This window comes from Heteronotia binoei, chromosome 20, assembly GCF_032191835.1.
Source record: "Heteronotia binoei isolate CCM8104 ecotype False Entrance Well chromosome 20, APGP_CSIRO_Hbin_v1, whole genome shotgun sequence".
NCBI lineage: Eukaryota > Metazoa > Chordata > Lepidosauria > Squamata > Gekkonidae > Heteronotia > Heteronotia binoei.
The window spans coordinates 10,091,357-10,112,733 of record NC_083242.1 but is presented as its reverse complement, the minus strand read 5'-3'; the positions used below and the strand labels follow the sequence as shown (position 1 = coordinate 10,112,733).

The window sequence follows — 21,377 nt, the reverse complement described above, 5'->3', positions numbered from 1 at the left end:
TCTTCCATTCAACGGAAGAACCAACACTATAGCCCCCATACAGAACAAGCAGACATTAGGCATGCCACACCAGGCTCCTTCTATTTGAGGGTAAGAATGACAGCCTGACAACTGAATACCCCTCTTTCCATCATCCCTAAAGTTACATAGCTTCATTTTCTCTGCTAGATGAAGTCCTCATGTGCCTTCATAGATCTTACAGAGAACTGCACCTACTATTCTTTTTGTTTTACAGAATTCAGTAAACTGTAGAACCACTTTTTGAGTTCAGTGGCACCTTCACAGAAGAGTGCATGCACACAAAAGCTTATACCCAGAATTAAACTTCACTGGTCTTAAAGGTGCCGGTGGACTTTGTTCTTTTGCTTCAGACCCACATGGCTACCCACCTGAATCTTAACAGCAAGCTGTAGTTAGTTCTGAACATGAAATCATCAGCCAGGGAAGGGAGAATCAGAACACCCACAAGTGCTACATAATAAAGAAGCATGACAAGATTTGGCAAAAACACGAAAAAGCGACTAATTCCCTTCTAGTAAAGAATTCAAAAATACTATGCATAATCTGCCTATCATTCAAGAGCTCTCTCTGTAGCCTGGGTAGAAACTGAAGGGGTCTAAGAAAGTAGGTGCTATTTAGATGGATTCCTTTCAAATACACTTACTGAAGATATGGAGGATGGGGAATAGAGCTACATACTTATTTCAATTTTTATTTTGCTCTCTCCCTCAAAAAAAAAAAAAGAGAGAGAGAGAGAAGACAGATACTTGACAATATAGCAGACATGCACAATGAAGCTTCTGTCACTCGCAGACTTGCCTGCACGGAAGAGACAGTGCGGCTTCCCAGGAGACACAGATGGGGGAAAACTGGTTTAGTGTGCTTTATGCAAAGGGAGTGGAAAGCGCAGAAAATACTGCTATTGTAGAATCCACCCACACAGAGCTGGAAGTCTCAAGGTCCCAGACAAGGATTCACAGCCAGAACTTTGATGAATTGGGTGCTAAGCAGAATGTCAACAACAAATGCTTACATACAGTTCCTGTCTTAGCAAAGTCATTTTTCAATTAACGCAAGCGTCATGCTCCTAATAAATTACATCACTATCTTTACACTTACCAAGCAGAACATTCGTATGTCAGCAACTCTCCGCTTTAGACAGTTAAACAGAAAGGTTGCTTTGAGACAGATTCATCGTTCTGGCAGACCGTTGGATACAAAAATTGCAGTTTGGTGGATACTAACTCCATTACGCTGAACGCTAGAGGAGAGCATCTAATTCTGCAGCTCCACAGAATCTTGTCCCAAATCATGGCCATTCTGCATGCCGCAACTGCATCTCTAACTGCTGACGTGTTGGATGGAGCTTGCAGCAAAAGCTAATAGTGACACAATCTGGCTCACTGTCATCACAAACCAGTGGCAAGCTTGTGTCAGACTTGAGAGAAGCTCAACCAGAGTAGCTACACAGTGTGCTCTTCTACTCCTTGAGATTTAGGCTTTGATGCACAATGTAATACTCACCGTTTAAAGAAAAAGGACGATTAAACTATGTACTGAAAAACTATGTTCACTAACTTACATTGTAGGAGCCCATAAGAACAATTTGAAAGCTTTAAGGGTTATGACTGCAAGATAAAATAAATAAAATTACCATTTAAACTTTTAAACCATTTTAAAAGACACTTAAGAATTTGTTAAAAGGTAATGCTTGGCCTATTTACACTGGAGAGCCGGTCTGGTATAGTGGTTAAGTGTGCGGACACTTATCTGGGAAAACCGGGTTTGATTCCCCACTCCTCCACTTGCAGCTGCTGGAATGGCCTTGGGTCAGCCATAGCTCTGGCATTGGTTGTCCTTGAAAGGACAGCTGCTGTGAGAATCCTCTCAGCCCCACCCACCTCACAGGGTGTCTCTTGTGGGGGAGGAAAATAAAGGAGATTGTGAGCCGCTCTGAGACCCTTGAGTGGAGGGCGGAATATAAATCCAATGTTGTCTTCTATTTGCCTTGCTTTTTGAGTTCCTTATAAACCTGGGAATAGAACTTAGACACCCATCTTGTTGTGACTCATTTAGTCTACTTACTTATTAATATGTAAGTATTCCACTTTTTCCATTTGCCACAGCAGCTCACTGCTTAAGTACACGTTTTTCATCTTCATTTCAAGTTACAGCCTATCACAGTAGAAAAGAGCAAGAATCTAGTAGCACCTTAAAGACTAACAAAATATGTGAAAGGATATGAGCTTTTTGCGAGTCACTATTCACTACTTATACTGCTACAGACAAACTAACACAGCTATCCATCTTGCCTATTGCAGTGTATTTATAGTACTGTGACAGTATGCTGGAAGGATGACCATTTCTTCAACTAGAGTACTCTGATAACTGCTTTTTATTCAGCACAGCCTAATGCACTCACCAGCTGATATTCACTTCGACGGCTGAAAGCTTCCTTAATCCCAGAATCCTTCCACAGGCCACTCAGGGCAGGTACGTACAACTGGAATGTGCAAGGTTCGACGGGCATCCCAGCTTTACTTTCGAAGGCCATTAGAAACATCCCATGCTTCTCATTCTCTGAGTACTCCCAAGGGATCCCTAGTTTGTCCCGTGCATCAACCAGGACTCTGCAGCCCTAAAGAACAAAACAAAACAAAACACACAGGCTTAGTGGTTAATGAAATGAAACCAATATAAAATTTCAAATTGGAGTCTTAGTTAATTTACCAAACACATATTGCAGAAATCAAGAGACACCCTTTCATTTTGCAGCATCATAGGATTCATCTAATAGGACCGGCAGAAGTAAAGGACCTCTTTCCTTAAGTCTGGTTAGGGGATGGAAAGACTCAGTTTACAAATGCATACCCCTACATTTAGAGATAAGATACTTCTGCTCTAAGAACTCCCCCTGCAGTGTTTGACCCACACACTATCTAAACTCATCCACATGGGCTAGTGTCTCCAACTAACTCTTCGGTTCACCAGCTGGTGTCTCTGGAGAACTGTAACACATGCTCAGACATACAAAACCCTTGTTTTTTGTTTTAAAAAAACAAACACAGCACAGAAGATAACCTTAGACAGATCATAAGCATCAAGGCTTCAGGAAAACACCCCTCCCCCCCCATTTCCTGTATGAAAAGTGGCTGTGCTCTCAAAAGCTTTAGTAAGGGACTGAATCATGAGTCTTTGAGAAATGTTTAACTGGCAAGATTGTTTTTTTAGTGTAGTTCTAACAAAGTCAGGCTTTACATATTTGACCACTTGACCAAGTTTGTTTTTAAAAGCTCAAGTATCAACCTTAACAATCATTTAGGTAATTTTAGCAAAAATATTCCTCAGGGAATCCAAAAGCCCAATGCTTCCACCTTTCCAAGAACCAAGTTATCAAAACAAGCATTCCTGCTTTCCAATAACGAACATTTTGTCCATGTGTAAGTTTGAGAATCTTGTCTGTATCTGCTGGGGGGGAGAGAAACCACCATAGTAAAGTACTACAGATTGACCTGACACTGCTCTGTTCCATCTTGGGAAAATTGGTATTGCAGTTCCTCAAGCTTAGCATGATCATTACCACTTTACCCCAAAATTAAACTTTAGGGCCCCAGATCAGGGCAGGAAAAGGGCACAAAAACAGTGTGAAACTGCACCACCGAACAAGCATCCTACCATTATTTGTTTATAGAATGGCCAAGATTATGATATTGGATTTATATCCCGCCCTCCACTCCAATCTCAGAGCAGCTCACAATCTCCTTTCTCTTCCTCCCCCACAACACACACCCTGTGAGGTGGGTGGGGCTGAGAGAGCTTTTACAGCAGTTGCCCTTTCAAGGACAACTCCTGCGATAGCTATGGCTAACCCAAAGCCATTCCAGCAGGTGCAAGTGGAGGAGTGGGGAAATCAAACCTGGTTCTCCCAGATAAGAGTCTGCACACTTAACCACTACACCAAACTGAGCCTCTCATGCCAGTACTTGCACCACTGACCCAGACTTGCCATTAACGTTAATGCTGCTCCCTATTGGTGGAGACCAGCGTGTCTGAGCCTTTTCTGAAAACCACCTTTTCTTCACATCCGCCAAGCAGCAAGTCTAACGTTGAGCTTAGCAATACCCTAGAAGCAGTCAGGATAAGACTGATTATGAAAGTAAGGCTTCAATGTACACTTTAGGAGGAGAAGACCAAATTCACACTGCTCTTTTGTAAACCAGAAGGAAGATACCGTACTTTCAGGCTGCCAGCCTGAGCAGAGAGGGAATTGCAGCCTCTCTATTGCTCCAGCTCAAGAGCAGTTAATGGTTACTTGGAGACATTTTTAATTATTAGGTTGGGCTCCTTCTAATGCAGCTTCTCTAATGTAAACACTGAGCCGTCTTGAAGGGCTATTACTTCATCTCTGTACAATGTAATCCTTCGCATATGCCGTTCAAAGGGCATGCCTTTGCTCCAGAGCACAAAATACAGTTTCTACAGTCTCGTAAAAGGAGGCTACAAACTCAGGACATGGAGTGAGGATTGTGTTTCGCTGGACTATGATTACAAGTTTTAAATCCTTGCTTTCGTTCCCATGCACTGATTGTTTCCTCAACTCTCTCACCAAAGCCAGTGGCTGTTATAAGGCTTCTTGAGTAAATTGAAGACCAAGGGAGAATTTTAACACAAATTTCTGTATCTGCTAGTTTTAATATCTGCTAGTTTAGTTCAAGATGAAGTCTGACGGAACTCTCTCTTCTTCCTAAAGAATAGTATTTGACTGAAGGACTCACTGCTGTTTCCCAAAGAAACAATCCATACTGTGGCCACATTGTGTCAGCTGGGGTCACTTCCATCTTCCATGCCTCTCTCAAAGCTGAGCTGCCAATATTTAAGCCCTGATCCAGCACTCACAAGCCAGAGCTCTGACCTTTCCCCTGCTTAGGCTCCAGCACTCTAAAGCCATTTAACTCATACAGTTAAGCCTTATTTCATTTAGGGAGCTTTCAAACACTTTTAACCCTGTGCAAACCCTAACCATCACACAGCTGCAGCCCTGCCCGAATGTTTCTCCACGCTGGGGAATGAGGTCATAATAGCTGCTTATCACAGAACGGCACAATACAAGTTTTCTTCATTTATAGTGCTTATTCTGTACCCTTCTGTATCAGGGAGGAGACGCAGCTGCTTTTTTCAACCCCTCCCTGAAAAACTCTTTTCGAGCAGGGATGCTTCTCCAGATGTGAAACTTACAGGTGATGTTTCTCCTTTTGAATTAAACAGGGAATAACAGTAACACTGACCATGATCCTTCGAGCATCCCTTTTGAGGGATACAGTATCTTATACAGAGTAAGAACTTGGGCAATTAATCCCACAGCACTTCTATTAATGATTCCTGAGGTTCCCACTGAAACTAAATAAGAATGAGCCATTCCATGCTCAAGACTTATCTGCTGGTCCACTTTTGACCCCAAAGCAATCTCTATGTAGTTCTTAGTCTTCCAGAGCAAGCCCAGACAGTACCCCTGCAATGCAAGCTGCCAGCAGGGCTATTTAGAAATTTAAAAGTTCTACTGAGTACAACTGTGAACATTTCTCCCTCTATGGTTGGGGTGTTGAAGTCATTCATTAGGAGAGCCAGATTGACATAAATGTCACTTTGTTGAGCCAGGACATGTGTGCCATAAAATGTAACGTGAGGTACCAGAGATATAAACTTTATAAAGGTGATTTCAGATGCTGAGCAGTGATAGCAGGCTTGCAGAAGTGTAGAAGGCATGGAGATATCAGTATTAGTAATGAGACAGGAAACCTAGGTCTCAGTTTGGCACAAGAGGATTCAGTCCAGGAGGATGCAAAGAATAAACCGAAATAAGTCTGAAAAAGTGAGGAGTGACTCATGAAAGAACATATCCTACCACAACGCTTGTTAATCTTTAAGGTGCTGCTAGACTCTTGCTCTTTTCTACTGCTATAAGAAATCACATCATTGAAAAACCAGTGGGGGAACATTTTAACCTACTAGGACATTCACCTGCTGATCTAAGAGTAGCAGTTCTCTCACAAAGGAATTTCAAAGAGAGATTAGAAAGAGAGACTGCTGAATTGCAACTGATAATGAAGCTCAAGGCAATGCATCCTCCTGGACTGAACTGAAACCTAGGTTTCTTTTCTCATTACCAATGCCTGCTATTGTCATTTGGCGCCTGGAATCACTTTACTCTTCAAGATACAAGGACAGATGGTCTCACATTCTAGTCGTTATCTGAAGAAGTGAGTAGTGACTTATGAAAGCTCATGCCCTGCCACAAATTTTGTCAGTCGTTAAGGTGCTGCTGGACTCTTGCTCCCTTCCACTGACAAAGAATGTAGGCTGTGCTGTTAGGTTCTCTCCCCCCCCCATTTGTAAGGAATGGAAAAGGGGGTGGGGTCTCTTTCTCTCCCCCTCTGAAGAAGTATGCAGGCACACACAAGTTTATACCTGAAATAATATTGTTGGTCTTAAACACAGAATTTTCTCTCTCTCTCTGGCTTACTCTCCCTGGCACTTTCCTCCCCACCCCTCCCTCCCTCCCTCTTTCTCTCTGAAGAAGTGTGCAAGCACACAAAAGCTTGTACCTGGAATGCAACACTGTTGGTCTGCTGTCATGGGGTTCTTTTCCTCCGCCTCCTTCCCCTGAAGAGGAGGAGGTGGTGAAGGAGCCCCCAGTCAATTAAGAGAAGGCTTTCTTTCTCTCCTCTGCAAAACAGGAAATAGGAGAGACTGGGCAAAAGAGCTGTGGCGCAAGAAACAGGAAGGAGGAAGCAGCAGAGGACCAGTTGCTCAGTGGGCACAAACAGCAACTGGGGCCCTGCAGGGGCTGTATCTCTGACACCTCTGTTCTATGGGGAGTAAACAGTCAATAGTCATGCATAAGCATTGCACTGCACATTAAGTTCCAATTTAAAAGGTAACTGGGGAGGAAAAAACCCTATGACACACCTTTTCACCTTCAGAGGCATCTTATAATACTTAGTATATTTTCACAATACTATAGCAATATAATGCAAATTCAGAATATATTTTTAAAGAAAGATGCCAGTGTTGCAAGAATGCGTTTGATCTATGGGGTTTAACAATGTTGGCACAAACAGCAATTCCAACATTCCAGATAATATCCCTACTCAGCTGTGAGGCTCAATGGGCAGCCTCAGGAAATCACTTCCATTCAGTATCATCTCTTTCAACAGGGCTCTTGCACGGACAAAATGCACAAAAGATTACACTTCACCCTTGTAATAGTCCATGAAGACTATAATAAAATTCAGCTGTTCCGCTGAGAACAAGAATTTATGTGCACAGCTATTCAAGCTATCCCTCAACAATAACATCAAATGCACGCTGGAAATATTTTTCTTCTCATTTTCCTTTAAAACAATTTAAAACATGCTTTCAAAATTTCACAGCTTATGCACAACTCAATTAACATGCTGTATGGTTTCTACAAGGCCACCTGCACGCTGCTGAAGGTACAGGCCATATGCTTAGTATTGTACGATTAAGGCACACTGATTAAAGTAGGAAATAAAGAGTATGTCAACAGGGATGTGTTACCTACCAACAGAAAAACTTCATCTCACACACATAATAAGCAGCCTATTGAACAGTTTAATTTTTCTCTTTTAGACAGCCTGCCCCATACACTGCCAAGCATCTTAAAAAGAGCCCCACATATTTTGTAATGCTGGTAAGTGAAGCAAGCACACAGATTATTTTCCCAGATCCCTATACAAACACACAGATGAACAAATAAAATTGCCCTTTATACATACAGGAAAAACTTTAAGACAACAGATTAAATGCCAAGTCTCTATACTGATAACTGCTTGGGTCGCCAGACCCCCCCTTGGTCACCAGTGGGGGCTGGAGGGGTAGGGTTGCCAGATCCAAGTTGGGAATCTCCTGGAGATTTGGGGATGGAGTCTGGAAAGGCAAAGGACCTCAGTGGGGTACAATACCACAGAGTCAACTCTTCAAAGCATCCATTTTCTCCAGGGAAACTGATCTCTGTGGTCTGGACTGGAGATCAGCTGTCATTCTGGAGGATCACCAGGTCCCACCTAGAGACTGGTATCCCTAGATCTGCAGTTAAATCTGCAAGCTGTAAGACAATTCTCCATCTCCATGTATATCCAATGAAAAGGAAAAGACACTGTTGTTGTAACCATTTTGGGCAGGAGCTCACAAAAGCAGAGCTCCGGAACCTCTAATGTGCTCTTTCTTTCATACTTCCCTCGTAAATACTTGCTTCTGGGCTCCACTGTTCAAACCCACTGTGAGAATTTTGCTGAACACTAAGATTTGACAAATTTTCTATTTCCACCCCTCCCCCCCACACACAAAAAATGGGGAAATAACCAAAACATATAAAGCAGACAGTTGGAAATCTTCATCATGCCACTGTGGCCTCATAGCAGAAAGTAATTTTAGAAGTATGATGGGAGTAAGGTTTTATTATGACAATTATAATTCAAGAAGCATTTAAGGTAGTTGCTGAGCTGATATAATTTAGTATACTTTCCGGTGATGTCAGGGATGTGTGGCATATGCAAATGAGCTCCAGCAAACACAGAAATGACAGTGAACCTTGGAGGAGGAAGAAGGGCTGATCAGAAGTTTTCATTTAGAAGCTCCAGAACAATCCTTCTCAGAATCACAGTCAACACTTATTTCCTTGATGGATTTATATCTCCCCTCTCTTCCATCAAGAAACCCAAGATGGGATGTGTGGGGTTCCCATGAGCTCTGCTACTCAGGTATAGACCAAGCCCAGATCTGCTTAACTTCGGAAAGGCTGTTGTAGTAGTAAGTGCCTCACTACCCTATCCTGGACCCCAAGGTACTATGCTGCACTGCTACTAAGTCAGAAACAAAATTATTGTGCATTATTTGTTGATAAACCTATTTATATGGTGTTAGATAGCTATATGGTAGGAGCTCCGTGGCGCAGAGTGGCAAAGCTGCAGTACTGCAGTCGGAGCCCTCTGCTCACAACCTGAGTTCGATCCCAGCAGAAGCTGGTTCAGGTAGCCGGCTCCAGGTTGACTCAGCCATCCATCCTTCTGAAGTCAGTAAAATGAGGAGGACCCAGCTTGCTGGGAGGGAAAGTGTAGAAGACTGGGGAAGCCAATGGCAAACCACCCTGTAAAAACTCTGCCGTGAAAACATTGTGAAAGCAACGTCACCCCAGAGTCGAAAACGACTGGTGCTTGCACAGGGGAGACACACCTATGTAGTCAAAACAGACCAGATACAACACACAATACTTCATGTGAGAGACAGAGAATTTCTACACCCAGAGGAAAAGTAAGGATTTCCTGGGTCAAAGGTATGTTTCCAGCCTTCATTCTAGTGAGCCTCGCAGGGGCTGTGCACAAGTTTAGCAGTGGGGAGGAGCAGTTGATCATATGTGGACTCTTGCGATCCCAAAGATGAACGAATGGGTGAAGGTGTAAAAACAAAAAATTAACATGGCAGCCTGGAAAAATGGGACTTGCTTCTTCCTCTTAAAAAAAAAAGGCACTCTGCTTCCACCCCTGTAAGAAGTAAAAGACAGCAACTGATTCAGTATAAAAAGCCCTACAAAAACAAGTTGCTCTGATCTGTTGTTGAGAAGTAAGCTATAAACAAGTGGCTAGCCCATTTTACCAAAGATCCTTCTCTCAGGAAACCAGGCTGCTTAGACTAACATGGAACAGGCTGAGGGGGCATCCGATATGTATTCTGAAGACAATTAAATTCTAAAAAAATAGTGTGGCATACTGTCTGACTGTCCTGCCTATACTATAACTGCACAATCAAGTTACTCAAATTAAGCAATCCTACTTTTTTCAGACATTTTGTTTACTTAGACATTTTATAGTGTGCTTTTCAACAGAACAATTTTCCAGGCAGGGAGTAAGCGTAAAACCAATATACAATTAAAACATCAATAAAAAACCTGCAGGAGACAACAAGCAGAACACAACAAACACGATTCCTATCAAAGCAAATAGGCATGTTAACCATAACAACCCTGCCTAGACCTTCAAATTCCAGTGATGTGCAGATGGGAACATAGTTCACAGCTCATTTTTATTCATATTTTGCGGGCAGGGAGGAGCGTTCCAAAGCAATCTGATATGCAGGAATGCCTAGATTTCCTAAGATATGCTTTGTTTATTTTGCATAAAAGCTAAAAGGCACTGGCCATGCTTCTCTACCTCACCCCCCCCCCCCGAAACTTACAAGACAACACAGTTTAAAAAGACATCACATGCATTCTCAACATCAGCCCAAGTAAATTATGTTGGAAGAATACGTACGCTCTAATCATTTTCTGAAAGGCAGCCTAAAGAATGAAGTTGAGGAATTGGTACTAACGATGAAATGTTAATAGTCACAAATTAAATAGTAACATGTCACTGGGGCTGGATGACCTTTAAGGATTTTTAAAAGAAACTCAAACATCGTATTCCTCATTTCCTGAAGACTGTTGTGCAAGAATGGTAACTCAGAGACATGTGGGAAGCAAGTAGTTAATTTTATTATGAAACATCCACATTGCTACTTGCTGAGTATCCTCAGCTAAGCTCCCTCCTCCACATCCCAACATTAACGGAAAGAGCAGGAGAACAAGACCACCAACATGGAAATGGAACGATTTCATAACAAAGAAACTGAATTCATAAAAAAAAACCAGTAGTACATACCTTTGATGCAAAAGAAAATTAAGGAAAATTTTGAACCCCCAAAGTAATAAAGTTCCATACTAGTTTATTTACAAATTAGCTCTAATACACCAAAAGCTTCTGTCAAAAATATATACTAAAGCAGACAAGATCCAAAGTGTTTTTAGGGATACCCAAGGCTCCTGTGCATCTAATGGGAATTAACTTTTTCTTCTTTGAACACCAAACCTCATGCCATATTACAAATGGCTTTGTAAATTCCTACAAGTTTCAAAGTAATGCTGTGTGTCTGTTCATTAAAAATAAAAATAAAACTAAAGTCCTGTTGAGTGTGCAGAATAAGTTACATGGTTCTTTGGATGGTGGCCATCCTGACTTTATTTTCTTCTACTGGAAGTGCAATAACCTCAGAGATGTTCTTTTCTGAGAATAATATGCCTGGCCAACTCATCAAGAAAGCACACACAACTCTCAGCTTCTTAATTAGTAATGAGTGTATAAACATTACCAAGCTAGCCTTAAAGGCCTACTAATTTAATCTAAGTACTGTCAAGGCCCCAAACGTAAGGCTGTTGTCTCATTCCTGCAGTCCACTGCACAGAAATCTTTGCAGAATTTTCAAAACATTTATGGTATCCCGAGCAGAAAAATAAAGTGCCGTTCTAAAAACAGACCTTAGCCGGCAGCCAGTTCCAGAACAGATATTATATATATATTTTTAAAACGTGGAACTGATTGGCCTAACTAACTTCCCTATGCGAAGGAACCAAGGACAAATTGCCACGGTGACCAAAACTGGTACAAAGATGTATACAAAGAGAAGCTGCCATTCGACGCATGTAAAATGGAATGTACTCTATCCATGTGACTGATAAAGTACAAAGCAAAGGAAGCACCCATTCCATGTTAATGATCCCCAAGAGCACACTAAATTCAAAGTTATGCTACACTGCCCGAAGGCAGCCTCCAACCTCATGTTATGATTTCCTGAGGACATTACCACCTTTTACATATACATACTTATGGCACAGACCTTCGTCACCTTTCCTTTCCTCTCAATTTCAAACGGAAGGAACTATAAACGTTCTCAACTTGTCCACCTGTCTACAGCCTATGTCAGTTATTGATACATGACAGTGCCAAGTTGTACTTATTCTCATGGATAATATTTATATAGATGTTGCTCGAAACAAGGCCCAATCCAATACACCTATGCTAAGCAAATTCTTATGGGAAAAGTCTTATGAGGCAAACTTCCTTCTACCACCCACTAAAGCGCTTTGACATTGCATCCACGGTGGCAACAAAAACATGTTTCCAAATTCTCAGTGTCCTCCCTGTTACTCTTACCAAAAGTTATTCTTATCTGGAGAATGTGCATACCAATCAAAATCACCCAACCTGTGACACATTGACTTAAGTCCAGCCTCCCAGGTGCATGTTTCAGCCTGCTGGGTTTAGCCACGAAGAATAAGACGGGCTGCTGCCTTGCTCAGCTCAGCATCATGAGATGGATGTGGAGCAAGGGATGGTTACAGCAGCAATCCCTCTTGCAGGCCAATGGCTGGATAGGCTCAGGTCTTGGCCAGTGACCCCACTCCTTTTCAGGGGGCTCCACGAACTAAAATGGCTGCTGACAAGGTTATAGCAAATACAAACTGGAAGTCTGCTTCTCATGTGACTCCAACTGCCTGATGGCCTCCTTAAAAAGGAAAACCACACAGAAGGATCAGATAACACACTTACTGCCCAAACCTGTGCTACTGAGCCTGCGGCATGAAACTAACTATCTGCTCTGCCCCTCCCGTATGTCCCCATTTAGATTCCGACAGGGTGGTAACACAATGGAGCCACGCAAGATGGAACAGGCAGTCACAGAGCTCAGGTCATGAGGAACTGGCTGTGAATGATAGTCACATCTGAACTCAGCTATGCATTCAGCTAGGTACCTATAGGCAAGTAATACAAACCATGACTGCAGAACAGACACTGAGAAATTGTGGCGATGGAAGTATTAACATACCTTACAGGATTGTTGAATGAATTACTAAGACTCATCAATGCTAGTCCAACATTTAAAGGATTACTATTTCAGTTACTGTTTATTACTTTCCCCCCTAAATCGGGGTGGCCAACGGTAGCTCTCCAGATGTTTTTTGCCTACAACTCCCATCAGCCCCAGCCAGCATGGCCAATGGCTGGGGATTATGGGAGTTGTAGGCAAAAAACATCTGGAGAGCTACCGTTGGCCACCCCACCCTAAATGATCAAAAGTGTTACTGTTTTGTTAGGTGCTATAGTTGTTCTCTGTATCCCACTCTGATTAGTGGCCTGGTCAGGCTGAACAGCAAAAGACTGGCTCAACTCAGTGCCTCTCTGTAGCCAGAAGAACTCACAGAGCCTCTCCTCTCTCTAGCCATATCCCTACCTTCTTCCAAGACCTTCACTCAGAGTGATTTACGCTTCATTCCCCACTTTATACTCATAACAACTCAGTGAGGCAGGCTAAGCTGAGACCTTCACTCAGTTGGCCAATGGCAGTAGGGAGTATGTGTGATTTGAAGAAAGGACAAGAGAGGGTATAAACACATACAGGACGCAAACATTAAAAATTAAAATGTTTTCTAAAGCTCGAAAAATCAGGCAAAGATTTACCTGCACATTCCAGGACTGTCTGTGCCTCTGGAACCTATGTTGCCTAATGCTGACTGGAATTGCTTGTAAAGACTGACAGAAAACCACAACAGGTTAATAAGTAAAAAAAAATGCATATACCATATGAAACAACCATTATTCTCACACACACGTTAGACCATAGGTGTCAAACTCATTTGTTATGAGGGCTGGATTGGACATAAATGAGACCTTGTTGGGCCGGGCCATGTTGGATTGGGCAGAGCCATGTCGGGCTGGGCCATGTGTACCTATTTAAGATTAGGTAGCTATTACTCCCCCCCTCCTCCCCAAGGGAGGAGTCTCAGTCAATGGAGAAAATAGAGGTTTTGTTCTGTAGCTCCTGTGCAGTTGAGCAAGCCTTGCAAAGCAAGCTATTATGCAGAAGGAAGCAAGAGAGAGGGAGAAGGAAGCAGATGACAGCCAGTTGCTCGGGGGCCTGATAGGAGCCCTCTGGGGGCCTGATTCAGCCCCTGAACTGCATGTTTGACACCAATGCTTTAGACCACTGGTGTCAAACATGTCATCTGAGGGCTCCTATCAGGCCCCTGAGGAATTGGTTGTCATCTGCTTCCTTCTTCCTCTCTCTTGCTTCCTTCTGCATCACAGCTTGCTTTGCCAAGCTTGCTCAATCACACAGCAGCTACAGAGCAAAGCCTCTATTTTCTCCATGGCTGAGGCTCCTCCCTTGGGGAGAAATAGCTTGCTTTGCCAGGCTCTCTCAATCACGCAGCAAAGTTACTAAGCTACTCTCTTCCTACCCAATTCCCTGGATTGCATGGGGAAGATACAAAGAAAGCACCTTTAAGACCAACAAGTGCTAATGTTTTAAGCATGTTGTATTTTAAGCTTAAAAAAAAACCCTTTGTGTTTGTCTGTGTCCTTTATATCTCTTCTACCTGGAATTACATTTTATGACATACATAGCCTGGCTCGACAAGGTCTCATTTATGTCAGATCTGGCCCTCATAACAAATGAGTTTGACACCCCTGCTTTAGACATTTTAGAAAAACAAACTACCAAACATGATTGTGGACAGTCTGCCTCACAGCTTCCTCATGTGTAATGGATGAGCACTGGATGCTAACTGCAGTTCTAATCCTCACTTGGCCATGAGGTTTGCTGAGTAGCATTGGGATATCTGCTCTCTCCAGTTTAGCCTAACTGACAAGTTTGCTCTGAGAATGGAAGCGAGAGAACCATGAGCCCAGCAAGTCACTCTCTCTCAGTGCAGCCTACTGTGCATTTTGTAATAGTGGTCAGTCTCCGACTAGTCTGGAGGACCCAGGATTCAAATCCCGACTCCTCCATAGAAGCTTGCTGAGTGTACTTGGGCCAGTCACAAGCTCCCAACCCAACTTACCTCATAGGGCTACTATGGCAATAAAATGGAAACGAAGAAAAGGAAGTAAGCAGCTCTGAGTCCCCATGGGAGAAAAAGGTAGGGTATCAATGAATAAACTAAAACACATACAAGATTAACTTTACTGGGCAACCATGGGCCAGCAAACCTCTCTCTCTTGCCCCAGCCTACTTCACAGGATTGCTGTGACAATACCAAGAGAAGTTGGATAGGTGTATAGCTGAGGGCAGTGGCAGCTAGAAAGATCATCCCCCTCCCTTTGTTGGGCCACAAATCTTGCTGTACTGGCTGCCCCTCAGTTATTTGCTCTGAAGGCTAGCTAAGACAGACTGATTATTAACTTTCAACTGTAGGTTTTAGCTTAAATTATGATGCTGATTTTATTGCACACCCAATTGTTGAAAGCCCCTTTGAGTCTTGCTTGACGGGGAAAGGAGTGGGAGAAAAGTCAAATGAATAAGAGAAACCGAGGAGGCCAGTCTCTCTCTTGGCACAGCCTACCTCACAGGGCTATTTGTAAGGATAAAACAGAAAAAGGGAGGCTCATGAACCTCGTAGCATCTCCTGGGCTCTCGCTCCCCTTCTTCCGCTGACCTCACAGGGCTGTTGTGCAGCTGCCCACCTCTTTTCAAACTGCTTCCCCACCAGGAAGAGAGAATACTGGCCTCCCAGGTTTCTTCCCCCCTCTTCTATTCTCACCTGTTAAGATTCTTCCCCATAGGTGGAATATGGACGTACGCCAGCCAATGTTCCCTCTAAGCTGCAGAGTCTTGTGAGCAAAAATTCTACTTTGTGAGCTACTGGTATTAAAGTTGTGAGTTACTGTCGTTAAAATTGTGAGCAACTGAATAAATTAGTACGCTCCGGGATCATCCTTCCTGAGTTAAGACAAAAATGTGCGAGCCAGAGGCTAAAAATCTGTAAGCTAGCTCACTCTAACTCAGCTTAGAGGGAACACTGATGCCAGCCACCAGCTAATTGTAAGATTGTTGTACAATTGAATGGTACAGCAAGCTGTTAAATAGTGCTAGAGTTAATGTATTGTATGTATTTTATTATGTATTCCTCTTTATCTATGCTGCACATCACTCTGAGTTCTGCTGGCAGGAAATGGAGTTGGGTAGTAATCAAATAAACTAAATAACCACTCTCCTTCCTCCCACGTCCCTTGCAAGGCCTGTTGTGCACCACCTCCCTCCACTTTCATGGCTGTTCATCAGGAGAAAACAGGAGGGATGTTCAGGGTTGCCAAACTCCAGGTGGGGTCCTGGAATTACCAAGGATTTTCAGATGACAGCAATCATTTGCCCTGGAGAAAATTGCTGCTCTAGAGCATGGAGACTATGGCATCACATTCATGCTAAGCCTCATTTCTCAGACTCCACCCCCAAATCTCCAGAAATTTCCCAACCTGGAGCTGGCAACCTTGCTCATGAACATCAACCAGGGTCCTCAGGGCACTTCCTCCCTCTCTCCTTTCTCTTTGAGCCTGTGGTGCAGCTATCCACCTCTTTCCACATTCCTCCCACCTTACAGGTAGGGCTTCCAGGTCCCCACCGGCTACCAGTGGGGGATGGAGGGGAAGGGCGGCCAAATCCAGGTTGAGAAACTCCTGGAGATTTGGATGGGGCCTGGGGAGGACAGGGACCTCACTGGGGTACAACGCCATGGAGACCACCTTCCAAAGCAGCCATTTTCTCCAGGGGAACTGATCTCTGTAGTCTGGAGACGAGTAGTAATTCCAAGATCCCCAGGTCCCACCTGGAGGTTGTCATCACTGAATCTCAGTGAGGTACAGACAGGGATGCTAGTCTCCAGGTGTGACCTGGGGATCTCCAAGAGTTTTCAAACCTGGACCTGGCAACCCTAGAGAGTCCACCCTCCAAAGTATCCATTTTCTCCAGGGGGAACTAATCACTGCGGTCTGGAGATGGAGAGATCACAACGTCTGCTGTGAAAACGTTGTGACGTGATGTCACCCCAGAATCGGAAACAATTGGTGCTTGCACAGGGGACTACCTTTACTTTTTAAATACTGAATCAGACACTCAGTCCATCAAAGTCAGTATTGTCTACTCAGACTGGCAGCGGCTCTCCAGGGTCTCAAGCTGAGGTTTTTCGCACCTATCTTCCTGGACCCCTTTTTAGTTAGAGATGCTGGGTATTGAACCTGGGACCTTCTGCTTACCAAACAGATGCTCTACCACTGAGCCACCGTCCCTCCCCAACATACATGCACACATGAAGCTGCCATCTACTGAATCAGACCCTCGGTCCATTAAAGTCAGTATTGTCTACTCAGACTGACAGTGGCTCTCCAGGTCAGGCTGAGGTTTTTCACGTCTATCTGCCTGGACCCCTTTTTAGTTGGAGATGCCGGGGATTGAACCTGGGACTTTCTGCTTACCCAACAGGTGATCTACCACTGAACCAAGTAAGTATTGTCTACTCAGGCAGGTAGCCGCTCTCCAGGGTCTCAAGTGGAGGTTTTCCACGCCTATTTTGCTGGACCCCTTTTTAGTTGGAGATGCCAGGGATTGAACCTGGGGACATTCTGCTTAGCAAGCAGATGCTCTACCACTGAGACACTGTCCCTCCCCAACATATATGAATACATGAAGCTGCCTTCTACTGAATCAGACCCTTGGTCTATCTAAGTCAGTATTGTCTACTCAGACTGGCAGTGGCTCTCCAGGGTCTCCAGCTGAGGTTTTTCACACCTACTTGCCTGGGCCCCTTTTTAGTTGGAGATGCCGGGGACTGAACCTGGGTCCTTCTGCTCACTAAGCAGATGCTCTACCACTGAACCAAGTTAGTATTGTCTATTCAGGCTGGTAGTCGCTCTCCAGGGTCTCCAGTTGAGGTTTTTCATGCCTACTTGCCTGGATGCTATTTTAGTTGGAGATGCCGGAGACTGAAACTGGGACTTCCTGCTTACCAAGGAGATGCTCTACCACTGAGCCACTGTCCCTCCCCAACATATATGAATACATGAAGCTGCCTTCTACTGAATCAGACCCTCAGTTTATCAAAGTCGGTCTTGTCTACTCAGACTGGCAGCAGCTCCCCAGGGTCACAAGCTGAAGTTTTTCACGCCTATTTGCCTGGACACTTCTTAGTTGGAGATGCCGGGGACTGAACCTGGGACCTCCTGCTTACCAAGCAGATGCTCTTCCGCTGAGCCGCCGTCCCTCCCCAACATATATGAATACATGAAGCTGCCTTCTACTGAATCAGACCCTCAATTTATCAACGTCAGTCTTGTCTACTCAGACTGGCAGCTGCTCTCCAGAGACTCAAGCTGAGGTTTTTCATGCCTACTTGCCTGGACTATTTTAGTTGAAGATGCCCTCCCCAACATATATGAATACATGAAGCTGCCTTCTACTGAATCAGACCCTCAGTTTATCAAAGTCAGTATTGCCTACTCAGACTGGCAGCTGCTCTCCAGAGACTCAAGCTGAGGTTTTTCATGCCTACTTGCCTGGACTCTTTTTAGTTGAAGATGCCCTCCCCAACATATATGAACACATGAAGCTGCCTTCTACTGAATCAGACCCTCGGTTTATCAAAGTCAGTATTGTCTACTCGGACTGGCAGCAGCTCTGCAGAGACTCAAGCTGAGGTTTTTCATGCCTACTTGCCTGGACTCTTTTTAGTTGAAGATGCCCTCCCCAACATATATGAATACATGAAGCTGCCTTCTACTGAATCAGACCCTCAGTTTATCAAAATCGGTCTTGTCTACTCAGACTGGCAGCTGCTCTCCAGAGACTCAAGCTGAGGTTTTTCATGCCTACTTGCCTAGACTCTTTTTAGTTGAAGATGCCCTCCCCAACATATATGAACACATGAAGCTGCCTTCTACTGAATCAGACCCTCAGTTTATCAAAGTCAGTATTGCCTACTCAGACTGGCAGCTGCTCTCCAGAGACTCAAGCTGAGGTTTTTCATGCCTACTTGCCTGGACTCTTTTTAGTTGAAGATGCCCTCCCCAACATATATGAATACATGAAGCTGCCTTCTACTGAATCAGACCCTCGGTTTATCAAAGTCAGTATTGTCTACTCAGACTGGCAGCTGCTCTGCAGAGACTCAAGCTGAGGTTTTTCATGCCTACTTGCCTGGACTCTTTTTAGTTGAAGATGCCCTCCCCAACATATATGAACACATGAAGCTGCCTTCTACTGAATCAGACCCTCAGTTTATCAAAGTCAGTATTGTCTAATCAGACCGGCAGCTGCTCTCCAGAGACTCAAGCTGAGGTATTTCGCTCCTCCTTGCCCGGACCCTTTTTTAGTTGGAGATGCCGGGGACTGAACCTGGGACCTCCTGCTTACCGAGGAGATGCTCTACCACTGAGCCACCATCCCTCCCCAACATATATGAACACATGAAGCTGCCTTCTACTGAATCAGACCCTTGGTCCATCTAAGTCAGTATTGTCTACTCAGACTGGCAGTGGCTCTCCAGCTGAGGTTTTTCACACCTACTTGCTTGGGCCCCTTTTTAGTTGGAGATGCCGGGGACTGAACCTGGGTCCTTCTGCTCACTAACAGATGCTCTACCACTGAACCAAGTTAGTATTGTCTACTCAGGCTGGTAGCCGCTCTTCAGGGTCTCCAGCTGATGTTTTCCATGCCTACTTGCCTGGACTCTTTTTAGTTGAAGATGCCTTCCCCAACCTATATGAATACATGAAGCTGCCTTCTACTGAATCAGACCCTCGGTTTATCAAAGTCAGTATTGTCTACTCGGACTGGCAGCTGCTCTCCAGAGACTCATCGCTGAGGTATTTCGCTCCTCCTCGCCCGGACCCTTTTTTAGTTGGAGATGCCAGGGCCTGAACCTGGGACCTCCTGCTGACCAAGCAGATGCTCTACCACTGAGCCACCGTCCCTCCCCAACATATATGAATACATGAAGCTGCCTTCTACTGAATCAGACCCTCGGTTTATCAAAGTCAGTATTGTCTACTCGGACTGGCAGCTGCTCTCCAGGGTCACAAGGTGAGGTTTTTCATGCCTACTTGCCTGGACCCTTTTTAGTTGGAGATGCCGGGGCCTGAACCTGGGACCTCCTGCTGACCAAGCAGATGCTCTACCACTGAGCCACCGTCCCTCCCCAACATATATGAATACATGAAGCTGCCTTCTACTGAATCAGATCCTCAGTTTATCAAAGTCAGTATTGTCTACTTGGACTGGCAGCAGCTCTCCAGGGTCTCCAGCTGAGGTATTTCGCTCCTCCTTGCTTGGACTAGTTGGAGATGCGGGGGACTGAACCTGGGACCTCCTGCTTACCAAGGAGATGCTCTCCCCCTGAGCCACCGCCGCTCTCCCCCTCCTCCGAGCCCACCTCGCGGGGCCGTCGTGCGTGGCCCCGCCCCCTCCCCCCGGCCCCGCCCACCTTGAGGACGTTCTCGTAGATGGTGGCGCGGAAGTCGAGCAGGGCCTTCTGGTCGAACTCGCGGCCGTGGATGATGCGCATCTGCTTGAGGAAGGTGGACTTGCCGCTCTCGCCGGCGCCCAGCAGCAGGATCTTGACGAGGCGCCGCACGGAGCGCCGCTCGCGGGCCAGCAGGGCGTCGATCTCCCGGCTGCGGCGGCGGGCCTCGCGCTCGCTGTCCCGGCTCCGCTCTTTGCCGCCGTCCAAAGGCCTCTCGACGCCCGAGTCGGGCGACAGGAGGCAGCGGCTCAGGGTCCGCACCACCCCGGCCATGGCGGCGGCGGCGGCGAAGCGGGGAGGCGGCCCAGAAGCGGCGGCGGCGGGCGGCGAGAGGGGCTCCGCCTCCTCCGGCATCTGCCGCCGCCTCAGACCCCCGTGAGGCCCGGCCCGCCCATCGGGTTCTTCTTCCTCGGGGATTCTCCTCAGGGAAAACAGTCGGTTGTTTCCCCCGTCGGAAAGGGCGGGAAAAGAAGGCGGCCCAACCGTCGCTTTCCGGCAGTTGAAATCGCCTCAGGCATCAGCGGCGGGGGAGGGGCGCCGCCTCGGTCTCCCCCCCTCGCGACTCTCTTTCGGTCGCTCGCAGCGGAGACTTTTTCTGCCTTCTCTCAGAAAAAAAAAAAAAAGGGGCGTCAAGCCATTGGGCCGGGCGTCGTCCGTCAAACGCCGTCCCGCCTTTCCATTGGGTGAGTGGCGTGGAGAAGGGAGGAATAGCAGGGTTCCTATTGGGTGACTGTCGGTGAGGGGCGGGGAGAAGCTCGGAGTCGGGAACGCGACGGAGAGGGACGAAGCTTTTCATTGGGTGAGGGGCGGGGAGAAGGCGACAGGGGGCGGAGGCCCGGCGCTCAACCCCAATCAGAGCGGAGTAAAGAAAAGGGGCGGTTGCTTTTGGGAGGGGTGGTAGAGGGTGGGAAAGCTGGTTTTGGGGGGGAGGGGGCGAAGGATGCGTGGGAGGGGGCGGAGTTTTCCTCTTCCTCGGAGCGGAGAAGAGCAGGGCCCTTCGTTCATTGGACGGGGGTTTCAGTGATGTCATTCTTCAAGGAATTTATGAATGGGAGGGAGAGAAAGGATGTGAAAGGGCGTATGTATAATACTTGTAGTCGTCCCTGCAATCCCTTTATTAGAATCAGATCAATGAAACCGATTAGTGTGCGAACTTTCCCAGATTCAGATTTTACTGGGGGGAGGGAATGCCTTCGTA

The 21,377-nt window shown here is 45.5% G+C and overlaps 1 protein-coding gene across 1 annotated transcript in view; it reads right to left on the bottom strand.

Moving 5' to 3' along the window:
- The window catches only part of GNA12 (G protein subunit alpha 12), a 36,911-nt gene extending 16,429 nt beyond the window's left edge, over positions 1-20,482 (bottom strand). Inside the window, exons 1-2 of the mRNA XM_060260792.1 lie at positions 20,141-20,482; positions 2,423-2,638 (exon numbers count right to left, since the gene is read on the bottom strand). Of these exons, the coding sequence (XP_060116775.1) occupies positions 2,423-2,638; positions 20,141-20,452 (528 nt within the window). The 5' untranslated portion in view covers positions 20,453-20,482. The remainder of the gene's footprint in view (positions 1-2,422; positions 2,639-20,140) is intronic.
- Between the last annotated feature and the right edge of the window lie 895 nt (positions 20,483-21,377).